This window comes from Heptranchias perlo, chromosome 18 (assembly GCF_035084215.1).
Source record: "Heptranchias perlo isolate sHepPer1 chromosome 18, sHepPer1.hap1, whole genome shotgun sequence".
NCBI classification, from domain to species: domain Eukaryota; kingdom Metazoa; phylum Chordata; class Chondrichthyes; order Hexanchiformes; family Hexanchidae; genus Heptranchias; species Heptranchias perlo.
The window spans coordinates 48,689,683-48,705,550 of NC_090342.1; the positions used below are offsets into that span (position 1 = coordinate 48,689,683).

Sequence of the window (15,868 nt, forward strand, 5' to 3'; positions counted from 1 at the left end):
TCTGATTACACCAGTTTGAAGCGCCTTGGGATGTTATTCCACGTTGAAGGCACTATATAAATGCAACTTGTTGATGGGAAAGCCAGCAATTGCGGGAAGTAGCAAATCAGCTGGCGAGAGCAGTCAGTAGTTTGGTGAGGAAAATAATGAGGATTTGGGGAGTAATGGACATTTGGGGTAGAGAAACAAGTACTGAAGGGAGTTAGTAGATGAGGGAAGTGGACTACTGTATTTGGGGGGTTTGGCGTCAAGACTACTTGGGGTGAGGTGGTGACAATTTGGGTTAGTGGCTAGGGCAAATGCTCACTTGGTGGTAGTGAGCGCATATATGTGGAGGAGGGTGCTAAATATGAGGGTAGTGAGTGACTAAGGAGGGGGTGAGTAGCAATGTGGAGGGTGGGAAATGGGCACTGGAGAGTGAGGAAAGCAGAATATTTTTGCTCAGAAGCTTCCTTCCTGGAGCATAGCAAAACACAGGTGTGATTAATTTAAATCTTTATATTTACTAACCATCAACAAAACACAGGTGATGGCAACCAAAGCTTGAGAAACTTTCAAAGTTCAATCAATTTATTAGCTTTTTAAAAAACTGAAAGTATTTGATGATGTGAAAAAAAGACAGTGGGGGTGATTTTAAATCCCAAGAACGGGTGGGTTGGGGCCGGGTGGGAGTTGAAAATAGTTGTTTTTTGGTTCGCGACCGCATCCCGGCTTTATTTCCGGGTTTAACGTCGGAGCGTAAAAGTACAGGCTTCCCACTGGGAATGCAAAGTCCGAAAATTTTGCGGTCGCGACCCAAAAAAAAATTATTTTAACTCCCACCCGGCCCCAACCCACCCGTTCTTGGAGTTTAAAATCACCCCAGTGTTTCTCTGACTGACTGTTTGTCTGATTTATGCTGTTACTCCAAACTAAAAATTAAACAGTGGATAACAAATGAAACTTTATCTGAAACACTTAACTCTGCAACTTAATTTCACCTGGATAAAGCTCCAAAAGAAACTCAAATCCTTCCACATCATGACCACAATGAGATATAGCCTTCCATTTGTGAGGTAGCCCACCAGGCGTACTGAAGCACAATGGGAAATTGTGCACAGACTATGCCATCTCCCTGAAGCCAATGGAATGGCAGCGCTGGGTCAAAAATATCTACTTTAAGCCCTGGCTTTTAGGAGATGCTGAGGCCTTCATGTATAAAACATTAAAGAAACAACTCAAACACATAGAAGATAACTTTATAGGTTAAGATTAATCATTTATAGCAAAATTCATGATTTATTTTGTTTTTATTAAGTTAGAAACCTCATTTTTAGTCCATAATCAACAGGCTATGAAAGAAAAAGCAGCAGACAAAAAAAAATAATCCAAATGCGTTTTGAGGCATCAGTTGTTAAATTGCTGAGAGGTTCTCCAGACTGGTCAGCGAGGACTGATTGATTTCACCAATCTTTATTAGTTTCTCATTTGTCAGTTTTATTTACTTTGCTTTTTATTCTCCCGTTCTCTTCCTACTCAAAAAACCGGGGCCTCTGTACAATTATCATCAGGAATGGTGAGCTCGACAGGTTTTCAATTGTTGCCCCCTGCTTCTAACCCATCTCAGCATAGACTGGGGATCAAACCAAGGACCTTCCTGGTCAGCCTGGTTCAGCTACTCACTGGATAAGCTCACCGAGCCATTGGAGGGGGCAGGGAGTGGCAGCTTTTTTGTATTTGAACCCTAACAGCTCGTGACTGTGACAGGCCTCACCAATGATGAAGGCCAGCGGTGATATTTGAACCGAAAGTTATATGGCAATATAACATTCTATTTCTCAAAAAGAGAGTGTATTACAGAATAATGCCTGCCTTGGATTTATAACTATCTGAACTCCGAGATTAGATTAGAGTCTTGAAATCACTCCAAGTACTCATTATTAGTTATCCTGCATACTTTCAATTTTACTGCAGGCTATTGGGAGGGAATCTGCAGCTGAAGATTGCCAAACACATATAAAGGTTTAGTACAGTATTATGTGGACAGTTATTTCTGTTTTAACAGTACACTACTGTCTTCCTTGCTGAACCAAAACTCGATTTTTTTTCTCCTATATGCTGCTGCACCACCTCAAAATGGTTAAAAGTGTCAATAATTCCTGTTGTTTTAGACCAACTCATTGACTCTAGTATTAGATGTAACATGATGGTTTAAAATGAAAGTTACTGAAATCCTATCCTTAGGCTCGTGTGAAGCATAAACACCGGCATAGACCTGTTGGGCCGAATGGCCTGTTTCTGTGCTGTGTCAATAATATCGACAGTAACAAACATGTAAAACCAATTTACTTCATGCGGTGTCAATTAGGGATCTTTCCCTGCATCACTTAATTCTCCCTCACTCCATCAATTGGAAAGGTGGATGAGGGGAAAGGGGTTGCAGAGATATGGGAACTGGGTGGGTAAATGTGATTAGAACTATTTGCTTGCGTAGAGGGTGAATGCCGACACGGACTAGTTGGACCCAGTAGCTCAGTTCACAGGCCTGCTGACGTTGTCTGAATCTGGCCACAAGGAGGTGCTCAACGGCGGTGGTGCTGGTGGTGGCAGCGGCGGAAGGAATCATTAGCCCTCTGACTCTTGCTTCCTCCCAGTGGAGGATGACTCACACTTGTTTGGTGGTGCCCTCTGGTGGCTCAGCTCAGATCAGGAAGTCACCCTGCTTGGAATCCTGTTCATGATGCTATGGAGCTCAGCACATTCGCACACCAGAGCGTAGTTATTTTTCCGCTCTCCTTTTCTCCTGAAGGTGTGGACTCTTGCTGGTGGCCCAGGTGCTGGTACTACTCTCCAGTACTTGCTCAAGTCGCCACATGCAAGTCCAGGCACCTAATGTTGGCAAGACTGAGGGGACTATCAGTACTGGACTCAATCCTGTTTTCAATGCACACATTATATTTTCCAGCAAGCATCACTGGTAATGATCAGGAGCAGGAACACTGGCTGAGTTTTCTCCTCCCTACCCAAGGGTGCAGAGCCCAAGTGTAGCAACACAATCACTGCTTTAGCTGGGATCAGCTAACTCAGCATAGACTGGGAATTGAATGAGACCGTTTGGCCTGATATTGCACCCAGTGATGTCTTTATCCACTGGGCCATTGGATAGCATGTTTTAACAGATCTAAAAGAAGTGGTTCATTTCACGTTTACCAGCTCGGTTGAACCCAATAGAACGAAGGGCTTTACTTCAAGGATGTAGGCAATTGGGACCAGCTTAGTGGTATAAACTGGGCGACATGGACACGTTGGGCCGAAGGGCCTGTTTCCATGTTGTAAACTTCTATGATTCTATGTAATGCAAACAACGAGCCAACTGCACAGATACAACCAACGTAAGCAGCATGGATGAGCAATGAATGGGCGAAGCCGAAGGTGATTGAAACTGATAGCAGTCTAACCCTTCGGAGGAGTCATTGCGGGTCACAGCTGGCCAACAGCTGCAGGCCTGAAAATTCCATCGACAAAACATAGCAAGTGAGTCCCTTCCCCATCGAGCAAAGAAAATCCTTCTGGGAATACTGCCGAGCTCCTGCTTCCTCTCAGCACAAGAACACAACATCTCTTTAGTACTTTGCAGTCCGTTGATTCAGTCATGTGTTTGTGCATTGTTACTCTGGAATTTTTTTGTAACCTTTGAGTGTTTTTTTTTCATTAGCTTCCCTGTGCTTCAACATTCAACCAAATTGTGCAGTATCGTAGCAATGAGATTTAAACAAGTTGCTGTTGAATTTACAGCAGCTCAGTGTATGGTCGACAACCTATACAAAATGGGATTCAGTATAAATTTCAGATCATACATCCTGCTTACATTAGCGGGCCAAGTGTACTCCATAGTACGAACTCAGTGAAATAGGGATCAGCAGAGTTCTGACTCCATGCAACATTTTTAAGGGACATTTACTGTCTTTATTCTCAAGCCCTATATAACATCCTTATCGATGTGCATAATTATACTGATACCTGAGACCAGTAACAGCAGAAATACACAGCTAGTTCCGTAAATTGACAGAGCAGCAGTTGGGGAGCTCAGCAGTAGACCTTTGCTATAACACTGATATACATCATGCTATTCTGATCAAGCAATCACTGTTTTTGGCCAGTTTGTCAACAGCAAAACCATAGAAAAATACTCTCCCACCCACCTCACTTTTGCACAAATCAAACTTTAAATTTAGAAAATCAGCAAGTTTCAAAACAACAATTTTTTCCCCTCTACCACTTGAATTACACCAGCATGCCGTAAATTAATCACAGGGGTAATATCTAGAACAAATCCAAAAAGGCAGCCTTTCATGTCAGTAACCTAGCAACACAGGACGGACAGCTTATTATGACATCATTAGTTTAGCAGCACTGAATGGCCAACAGTGACATCATGCCTATTAATCACAAGGGGTATAAGTCACGGCAAATTCAAAAAAGGCAACCATTCACATCAATGGCTAGGCAACTTGGAATGGCTTCTTAGGACAGTGTCAGTTTAGCAACAGGCCTCGTCACGGTCTGCTGCTTGTCCATCCTGGCAGCTCCTGTTCTCCACATTTTCCGCCCCCCCCCCCCCCTCCCTCTCACGCGATCAACCTTTCTGTAGGTCCTCAAATAAGGAAAATTACATCCTTATGAAAATAATACAAAGTACCGTATTGGCAAGTGTACAGACCACAACCCAAACACCAGCCATTACCCGAGGGGAGAAAACCTCCAACTAATCGAATTTCTTTTGTTTTGTTTTTAAAAGGTAAGGCCTATATATGAATAAATACAAATCATTCTGAATGTGAGAAAATGTGTGGGCACTTTATTCTTCAAAGAGCTTGAATGGATTTCCTCTTATAGACACGTTCAATATAAAAGACCATTTGTTGACCTCTACTCCCATTGTATAAGGTCAAACGCAATCCTGCACAGCCCGTGTCATTGCGCATCATCATTCCTGACACATGCTCTTAGACAACACACGGAGCCAAAATTTCCTGTCAAAATAAAGGTGAGGCTAATGGTGCTCGCTGTTATTTAAATGCAAATACGACAGCAACTTCAGGCAAGGGGTAGATGCACGGTTAAACGCGGATATCCAAAACCTGCTGTCCGAGATGTGCCGCTCTGCCGTTAGCTTTGTGAAAACGGCATCGCGCCGTTTGCCTCACCATTGAACTGCATTGACCGGCGAGTACAGATACGAACTAAACTCTCCACAGAAAGTTAAGTCTTATCCATTTCAGTCTAAGTACCCTTTTAGCGATGAGGTAAGTGTTAATTACTGCCAGTCAACCTCACTGGCACTGAAAATTAACTATTACAAGTGTGGAGTCTTATTCCTTCAGGTTTTAAATGTTGTTGGAGACTTTAAAATTTTTTTTTAAATTAATTTTATTTAAAACTTTTCCTTGGTCTCCTTTTTCTCTCTCAATCCAATCTTTCTTTCCCTCTATTTTTCTTTCTGTACCTGATTTGACATTGAATTCACCCTCTCTAATTTACACTTCCTTCTGAGTCCTTGTGCTCTTAATTTCACAATCCTTCAATCTGTTTAAGGAGATACTCAGGTCGCCGATGCCCTGTTTCCCTCGCTGTGACGTTATCAGCTCACACTTTCAACAACTTGCCACACAAAAAAATCTTTACAAACTTAAATGGGCAAGTGTAACTAACAGCAGACACCGTTAGATGCCCTGCCACAGCAAATTATGGCTCAAGCTTTCCCAAAACATTTAAAGAGGCTGTATACGTGGCACTGCTTTATTCTCAATGGCCAAAGTTACACAGTCTTCTCAGTTATTCCAGCCATCTTGAGGTATTTACAGTACAGGCAGACAGAGGGGAAATATTACTGTACACATCAGGCAAATTTATACAAATTCAATTTAAAAGCATTTAAACTCATTTTCTTTGGAAAACAATGGTTAAGGCAAGTGATTGGAGGAGGGTGCAATATCCCACAGCAAATGTCTACACTTACCATGCACTACCGCTATCCTAGGAGGACAATTTGGCATAAAAACTCCCACAGGCAATCAAAATACTAGCTTCCAAGGGATAACAAATCACCTGCTGAAACAAAACACTTAGTCTAACTGTGACTGATTCTTCAAGCAAAAAGATTTAAAATGCAGGGCATGTTGTCACTGCACTGGTTTACTGTACGGTCACCAACACACAACAGGAAAAGTCACTGAACTTTCGTGTCGTGTGACATACTTCTTGTACAATACCCTCAATTAATCACCAAATTGCTCCCACTAGGGATAGTCTCCAGCACATCACCCTGTGTAAATTTAAATGCCCTTTTCAAACACAGAGAGGCAAAAATCTATAAATTGTACTTCTGGCAATTTTGTCAAGTGGACAAAGCATAAACATTTCACACATCCACCATTGCACTTTGACTGAAATCCTACAGGCAATAAGGCAAGTTGAAGATGTTTGACCACTGCAGCTCCATGCACTGCGTGTTTATATGAAAGCCTCAAAGAAAAGCAAAGTGTTGGAGGGTTTCTCTTCAAGGAAAGGGACTATGGATAGTCTTTACACTTTTACTGTTTCATGGGGCATCCACATGAAGAGACAATGGTCCACTTTTAGACAAATTATTTTTTTCCTCTCACTCCGTGGGCAGCAGTTCCCCTCCAATACCTCATCCGAGTGGCTATTGTTCAGCCTAGGCAGTGAGTGTTGCCCAGCTATTCAATTGTGCAAGCATCACAGCCAAACCCAATCCTGGTTGTCACCTGACAGCCACACAGGCATTTACAGAGGTGTCACTGGATAGCAATCAGGAACGGGAACCCCGATTCATTTTTCCCTCCCCCACCCCACCCCCTCCCTAATTCAGGGGTGCTGAGACCATTGGCACCAATCTTGCAACCCCCCCGGGTGAAATCAGGCAAAGTGAGCACAGAGTGGGGAACAAAGCTGTACCTCTGTCTGTAGCTCAACTGCTCGCTGGATTAATCTGAGCCGCTGGCAGCTAGCCCCGGATACAAGGTCTCATCAGGGCAGACGATTACCAGTACATCACTTAAAAACAAGGTGAACTCTTTGCACATTAAGCTGAAGAGGGCTGACATAAAAGGCATACTGTCTCCTTAGAAGGAAGACTGGAATGCGCTTGGCCTAGTAAGTCGAAGAGCAGACATCAATACACTTAGCCACACCTCCTCTCTTACCTCGATGATCCTGTCGTGAACTTGCAGTCCATCTCCTCTGTCAGCGGGCCCATTCTCCATAACTTTGGAAACATAAATTCCTTCACTTGAAGAATCCTCCTCACTGTTCTATAAAGCAAGAAAACAATGAGTCACTGGGGGGGGGCAGTAGGGAATAGGCAACCTCCGAAACAGCTAATTAAATTCATTCCTTGGACTCGGGAAGCTCAGCTAAAAATTTCATGTTTACAACTCAAATGGTAACATTAAACCCTGCTCCACAGGATTTAACCTGGATTCTCAACACTAAAACATATTGTTATAGTTATTTTAGGCTAGTAGCTGTGGCTCAGTGGGTAGCACTCTCACCTCAGAGTCAGAAGGTTGTGGGTTCAAGTCCCACTCCAGAGACTTGAGCACATAATCTAAGCTGGCACTTAAGTTCAGTATCTAATAGGGCAGATGGGGTCTCGATTTAACATCCCACCTTTGAAAGATGGCGGATATAAAAGATCCTACAGCATTATTCGAAGAAGAGCAGGGAGCAGGACCCAGTGTCCTGGTCAATATTTATCCCTCAACCGAAATCACTAAAAAAACAAGATGATCTGGTCATTGTTGTTTGTGGGACCTTGCTGTACGCAAATTGGCTGCCGTGTTTCCTACATTACAACAGTTAATTCACTTCAAAAGTACTTAATTGGCTGTAAAGCATTTGGGACGTCCAGTGGTTGTGTAAAGACGCTGTAGAAATGCCTGGATAATAAGAACCCGACAATAAATGTAGATTATTAAATTAACAAAATAGTATTGAAAATATGTTTCATTTTTCAGGATTTATTAAGGCCTGGGCACAATACTCAATTCAGCAAAACTTTTCATCTAATGCTACTTGCTTCATCCTTGCAGTATAATTTGTTTCAATTGTTAGTTAGGCCAGTACCAGAGTACCAGGAACAGCAGGGGTTACGTACAGTAATTATTTTCAGACCCATTTTCTAGCAGTACATTCCAGTTGCTCTTGAACTGCGATGCGTGTTCCTGAAGTACACCTGTATACCTCACCATGACAACCGAGATGTCAAAACAGCAGCTTAAAATAGCACACTCCCAGGGACTAAAAATAGGGCTGGAAGAGAGCAAATTGTATCTATTCTTCAGACCGGCTAAGTTCTGCACATGTACTTCTCTCACCCCTTCTGTTCTCAATAGAAGTATTAAGCTAAGTCCACTCTGCAGCCCAAGCGGCCAACTAATCATATAATTCCCCAACAAAAAAAAAATAAACTGCAAGATTAGGAAACATATGTTTCTATTAGGAATTAAAAACTTCACAAATTGCTTCACTGATCGGATAAATTAAACATCATCTCTCATGTCCTGAGAGGGCCTCGAGAAAACTTAGCAAGGACCTCACTTCGGGTCCCCGTGTCCTTGATTTGCCCTCAGTAACAAAACCACATCTCGGTCCACACCCTACAGCCCACGCCCAGGTTTAATTCCATGTGCAGCCAACTCAAGATGATAAAGATTGAGGAGAACGCTTTCATGGTGAGGTCATTATTCTAGAGAGCTAACCCATTTTTAAACTGGTTGTGTATTTAAATCTATTTATTTCCTAAGCCTATTCCTTCTACAGGACATAGGCATGACTACCTCACTCATGTATTTCTAATCCCACTCACTGCCCTCCCTCCTTCCTCCCCCCAACCCCAAACAAGATCTGTACTCTCTTCCTAAATTCCACAAGAGGGGTCAGAAGTGCAACGCTCCAAAATTTTGCAGGTGCTGGTTGATTTGGGATTGTGCAGGGTCAATGGGTAGACTCTTCATTTCCATGGGGCTGCCAGGTGAAAGTGCCACTTACGGTATTTCTTTGGCACTCCCCCCACCCACATCAGGAAACTGGGGTGACTACTTGCCCCTGGGAGAGGAACTGCCCAGGCCCCCGCTCCCGCCCCCTACCTCAACGCTGCCATCATTCTGTTCAGCCCCCAAGGCGAGGGTGGAACCAGGAAATATTTTTAAAAACATCTTCAAGCATCCAGGCCCTTTACCAAGCCTGGATCTCAAGAGTGGAGTCAAATGCGCCCTGTGTACACCTCATCTTTCTTAGGGTACCAGGTGCCACTGATACACCAGATCCCTATCTATGGCCGAGATGGGGACCTCTGGCCCTACCCCCAAATTGTATTTACCTGGTAATGGGAGAATGGAAGTTTCCTTGGGTTTCCACAGGACTCCGCCACAGTTACAGAGGGAGACCAATAGAAGCCCCGGGGAATTTTAAGCCACTATTTTGTCTGAAAAACTTCTGGGGTAACATTAATTTAACCGTCTCCATCTTGCTTCCAACCCTGAAGTCTAAGAATGTTACTTACCTTATTTCAGCTGCACCAGTTATAGGTTTAAACAGTATTTCTTTATATGAGATAATATTTTGTGCTGGGTTTAATTCAACTCTTTCCCCAGTGTTTTGACATTATAGGTTACAAAAGAAACTGCGTCTTGATTTTGGACAAGTGACGAGCTTTCTCTGCGAGAAATCAAAGGGTCAGGAGTTAAATTAGAGAGGGCAGGATGGAAGACTAGTCCTTAAGGAGGAAGTGTTCTTTATTCATGTAGTAGCCCTCAAGCACACATCTTAGATCTGCTGTGAGTAATCACACTATTCTACTTCCAGATCCTACACACATGTCCAACGACTTTGGTAAGCTTTTATTTTTGATTGTTTGTTTTATTTGATCCCTTTCCCACTGTACTGTCTCCATGAGCCAACTTTTCTGACCAAGATGGGCAGGGGACATCCTCTCAAGCCAAAAGCACCATGCAGCCAACTGCGCGGAGCAACACGAGACTTGGCTGAAGTTCTAGGCTTTCACTCAACATCTGGCCACAGCAGCAGATTACCATATTATTCAGCAACTTTAATCCACAGGCATAGGGTCAGTTTCTACGTGTACGATGAAGACACCCAGCTTTACCATTCCACTCCAACCACAGCCCATTCCATGACCATCTCCACTTTGTCGGACTGCCGACCTTACATCAAATGTACGGAGTCGCACAACACCAGGTTATAGTCCAACAGCTTTATTTGAAATCACAAGCTTTCGGAGCTTTGCTCCTTCGTCATCATATCTTACATCAAGTCATGGATGAGCCCGAACGTTCTCCAGTTGGGAAAACCAAATCCATTTTATTCGGCTCTCATCAATAACTCTGTACCTTTTGGCTGAGTTTCATCCCCCTCTCTGGCCGTTCACTCGCGTTGAACCAAATGACACACAAATCGAGCTAAGTTTTGAATGTCATATCGTATGCAGCACCCAGACAATTGTCTTCCACTTCATCAACAATGCTCCATTCTCTGCCCGCCACCATTGAAACCATTATCCACACTTTCATTATCTCAAGACTCAACTTCTCCAATGCTCTTCTCACTGGCTTTCTGAGCACCACCGTATTCCACCGCCTTAGAATATGTCCCACACCAAGTCCTGCTCACCCATCACCTCAGTCCTCACCAACCTTCACTGGCTCCCAGTCTTCCAAAAAAAACTGAATTCTAAATCCTTACCTTTATTTACAAATCCCTTTTTGGTCTGCAACCTGCTAGCCCTCCCTCTCAGGCTCCCAATCGCTTGCTGGTCTCCTACTTCCTGTATTGTGCAGCAATGGTAGCACGCGGGTCAGTCAAAATGTATTAAAATAAAATGCCCTGTTCTTTGGGAAGGACACAGATTTCCCCTCTCCTGCACCCCGCAAAGACTTTTGACTGCAAAATAGGAAGGTATATAAGGCGACCCACATATAAAATTACAACTGTATAAAGTACAACCCCTCAGCACCAGTGGTATAACTGATGTCCAGGAACCTGGATAGGAGAAGTAGCCTTTGACTAGTAAAATTAGCATGGCAATTCAAACACACACACAAGCACACTGATTTACTTATGGTTATTTGATTTGATCAAGCTATTTCTGAGACTGAGTTTTCAGTACGAGAAAGAAAATTGAGGTCAAGACTCTACTTAAAGCTGTACTATGCCTTTTCCAAATAATCTATTTGTAAAGTTCAAGTCAATTATTTTAGTCCCCCTTTAATCCCAGCATCAGCTAACCACTGTAATCTCGGCCTGCTTGAGCTGGTTTAGATGCTCTCACTGCGCATGAGTGGATTAGTGCAGCAAACTCAAAGTAGTGTGTTTTTTTTTTAAAAAACGTCAACAATCAAAATTTAAACAGCGAATCTGTATATTTGAGAGGAATGGCAGGAGGATTCAGTGCAGCACAGTACACGTTTCTGTACTCGCACATTGACTTGGAGGTTGACGCATTGAGATGGAAATAGGTTTTGAAATGGGATTCTGATCAGTAGATTTACATACCAAAATCAAATACATGGCTCTTACTCATTACTAAATCCCACCCTTAATAAAAGCAGGTGATACAGACAGAAAATATGGACAGCAATGGAACGTGGAGTTCATCCAATTTATGAGATAGTCCTTGATTCCACATTCACAACAAAGTTAGATCTTTCTTCAATGCGACATCATCTTGACCTGGTTCAGGGTAAAGAGCAAGTAAACGACCTAAAAGCAGAGGAGCATTGGGGAGTAGTAACCGCAATATAATTCAGTTCAGTGTAGGAAAAGAAAAATGTCAAGGCAAAGGGGGTTTGATGGGAAAGCAAATTATAGCGAGATTAAATGAAAGACTTTGCCCAGACTAACGAGAGGAAAAATTGGCAAATCGAACTGTCGACCTCCGACTGGGGTCCCCACCATCACAGATGCCAGTCTTTAACCAATTCGATTCACCCCACGTGAGATCAAGAAACAGCCGAGTGCACTGGACACAGCAAAGGCTACGGATCCCAACAACACTCCGGCTGTAGTGAAATCCTGTGCTCAAACTAGCCGCACCTCTAACCAAGCTATTCCATTGTAGCAAGCGACCTGAATGTGCAAAACTGCCCAGGTATGTCCTGTCCACAAAAAGCAGGACAAATCCAACCTAGCCAATTATCACTCCGTCAGCCTACTCCAAATCATCAGAAAAGTGAAGAAAGGATTCGTCGACAATGTTACCAAGCAGCACTTACTCACCAATAACCTGCTCACCGATGCTCAGTTTGGGTTCTGCCTGGATCATTCGGCTCCAGACCCCATTACAGCCTTGGTCCAAACATGGACAAAAGAGCTGAATTCCAGAGCTGAGGTCAGAGTAACTGCCCTTGACATCAAGGCAGCATTTAACCGAGTGTGGCACCAAGGAACCCTAGTAAAATTGAAGTCAATGGGAATCATGGGGAAAACTCTCCAGTGGCTGGAGTCATACCTCGCACAAAGGAAGATGGTAGTGGTTGTTGGCCAATCATCTCAGCCCCATGATATCACTCAGGAATTCAGGACAGTGTCCTCGGCAGAACTATCTTCAGCTGCTTCATTGAGGACATTCCCTTCATAAGGTCAGAAGTGGGGCTGCTTTCCGACGATTGCACAATGTTTGGCTCCATTCGCAATTACTCAGATAATGAAGCAGTCCGTGCCTGCATTCAGCAAGACCTGATCATCCAGGCTTGGACTTGTAAATGGCAAGCAACATTCAGGCTACACAAATACCAGGCAATGACCATCTCCAACAAGACGGAGTCTAACTGCCTCCCGAGGACATGAAATGACATTATCATCACCAAATCCCCCCACCATCAACATCCTGGGGATCGCCATTGACCAGAAACTCAACTGGACTAGTCACACAAATGCTGTGGCCACTACAGCAGGTCAGAGGCTGGATATTCTGCAGTAAGTGACTCACCTCCTAGCTCCCCAAAGACTCTCCACCATCTACAAGGCACAAGTCAGGAGTGTGATGGAATACTCTCCACTTGCCTGGATGGGTGCAGCTGCAACACTCAAGTAATTGGCAAATGAATTTTGATATAGATAAGTGTGAGGTGGTACATTTTGGTAGGAAGAATAAGAAGGCCGCATACTCCTTGGAAAATAAGAGTCTAAATGGGGTAGAGGAGCAGAGGAATCTGGGGGTACAGATACACAAATCACTAAAAGTGGCGATAGAGGTTAATAAGAGCCATAAAAAAAGCAAACAAAGCACCGGGGTCCATTTCTAGAGGGATAGAATTGAAAAGCAGAGAAGTTACGTTCAACTTGTATAGAGCCTTGCTGAGACCACACTTGGAGTATTGGGAACAGTTCTGGTCTCCATATTATAAAAAGGATATAGAGGCACTGGAGAAGGTGCAAAAAAGATTTACTAGGATGATACCAGAACTGAGAGGTTATATCTATCAGGAAAGATTGAACATGCTGGAACACTTTTCTCTAGAAAAGAGAAGACGGAGGGGGAACCTGATGGAGGTCTTTGGGTTCGTGAGGGCATTTGATGGGGTGGACGTGGAGAGGATGTTTCCGCTTGCGGGAGAGACCAGAGCTGGGGGCCATTATTATAGGACAGTCACCAATAAATCCAATGGGGAATTCAGGAAAAACTTCTTTATCCAGAGAGAAACTAATGTGGCAGGGGGATGGGAAGCGATGCAGGAAGTCAGTGGGAAGTAAAGTGGTGACAGAAACAAAAGGCAGTAAGGGAGAGTGTACAAAACATGACCGGACAGATGGTGTGAGAAAGCAGGGCAAAGACCAAGGGAAGTCTAGATTAAACTGCATTTATTTCAATGCAAGAAGTCTGATGGGCAAGGCAGATGAACTCAGGGCATGGATGGGTACATGGGACTGAGATGTTATAGCTATTACTGAAACATGGCTAAGGGAGGGGCAGGACTGGCAGCTCAATGTTCCAGGGTACAGATGCTATAGGAAAGATAGAGCAGGAGGTAAGAGAGGAGGGGGAGTTGCGTTCTTGATTAGGGAGAACATCACGTCAGTAGTGAGAGGATATATCCGAGGGTTCGCCCACTGAGTCCATATGGGTAGAACTGAAAAATAAGAAGGGAGAGATCACTTTGATAGGATTGTACTACAGACCCCCAAATAGTCAACGGGAAATTGAGGAGCAAATATGTAAGGAGATTACAGACAGCTGCAAGAAAAATAGGGTGGTAATAGTAGGGGACTTTAACTTTCCCAACATTGACTGGGACAGCCATAGCATTAGGGGCTTGGATGGAGAGAAATTTGTTGAGTGTATTCAGGAGGAATTTCTCATTCAGTATGTGGATGGCCCGACTAGAGAGGGGGCAAAACTTGACCTCCTCTTGGGAAATAAGGAAGGGCAGGTGACAGAAGTGTTAGTGAGGGATCACTTTGGGACCAGTGATCATAATTCCATTAGTTTTAAGATAGCTATGGAGAAGGATAGGTCTGGCCCAAAAGTTAAAATTCTAAATTGGGGAAAGGCCAATTTTGATGGTATTAGACAGGAACTTTCAGAAGTTGATTGGGAGAGTCTGTTGGCAGGCAAAGGGACGTCTGGTAAGTGGGAGGCTTTCAAAAGTGTGTTAACCAGAGTTCAGGGTAAGCACATTCCTGAAAAAGTGAAGGGCAAGGCTGGTAGAAGCAGGGAACCTTGGATGACTCGGGAGATTGTTGCCCTAGTCAAAAAGAAGAAGGAGGCATATGACATGCATAGGCAGCTGGGATCAAGTGGATCCCTTGAAGAGTATAGAGATTGCCGGAGTAGAGTTAAGAGAGAAATCAGGAGGGCAAAAAGGGGACATGAGATTGCTTTGGCAGATAAGGCAAAGGAGAATCCAAAGAGCTTCTACAAATACATAAAGGGCAAAAGAGTAACTAGGGAGAGAGTCGGGCCTCTTAAGGATCAACAAGGTCATCTATGTGCGGAACCACAAGAGATGGGTGAGATCCTAAATGAATATTTCACATCGGTATTTACGGTTGAGAAAGGCATGGATGTTAGGGAACTTGGGGAAATAAATAGTGATGTCTTGAGGAGTGTACATATTACAGAGAGGGAGGTGCTGGAAGTCTTAACGCGCATCAAGGTAGATAAATCTCCGGGACCTGATGAAATGTATCCCAGGACGTTATGGGAGGTTAGGGAGGAAATTGCAGGTCCCCTAGCAGAGATATTTGAATCATCCACCGCTACAGGTGAGGTGCCTGAAGATTGGAGGGTAGCAAATGTTGTGCCTTTGTTTAAGAAGGGCAGCAGGGAAAAGCCTGGGAACTACTGACATCTGTGGTGGGTAAGTTGTTAGAGGGTATCCTGAGAGACAGGATCTACAGGCGTTTGGAGAGGCAGGGACTGATTAGGAACAGTCAGCATGGTTTTGTGAGAGGAAAATCATGTCTCACGAATTTGATTGAGTTTTTTGAAGGGGTAACCAAGAAGATAGATGAGGGCTGTGCAGTAGACATGGTCTACATGGACTTTAGCAAAGCCTTTGACAAGGTACCGCATGGTAGGTTGTTACATAAGGTTAAATCTCACGGGATCCAAGGTGAGGTAGCCAATTGGATACAAAATTGGATTGACGACAGAAGACAGAGGGTGGTTGTAGAGGGTTGTTTTTCAAACTGGAGGCCTGTGACCAGTGGTGTGCCTCAGGGATCGGTGCTGGGTCCGCTGTTATTTGTTATTTATATTAATGATTTGGATGAGAATTTAGGAGGCATGGTTAGTAAGTTTGCAGATGACACCAAGATTGGTGGCATTGTGGACAGTGAAGAAGGT

The 15,868-nt window shown here is 43.7% G+C and overlaps 1 protein-coding gene across 1 annotated transcript in view; it reads right to left on the reverse strand.

Moving 5' to 3' along the window:
* pdzrn4 (PDZ domain containing ring finger 4) overlaps nucleotides 1-15,868 on the reverse strand; it is a 425,267-nt gene that overhangs the window by 372,202 nt on the left and 37,197 nt on the right. Inside the window, exon 3 of the mRNA XM_067999883.1 lies at nucleotides 7,206-7,313. Coding sequence (XP_067855984.1) covers nucleotides 7,206-7,313 — 108 coding nt within the window. The remainder of the gene's footprint in view (nucleotides 1-7,205; nucleotides 7,314-15,868) is intronic.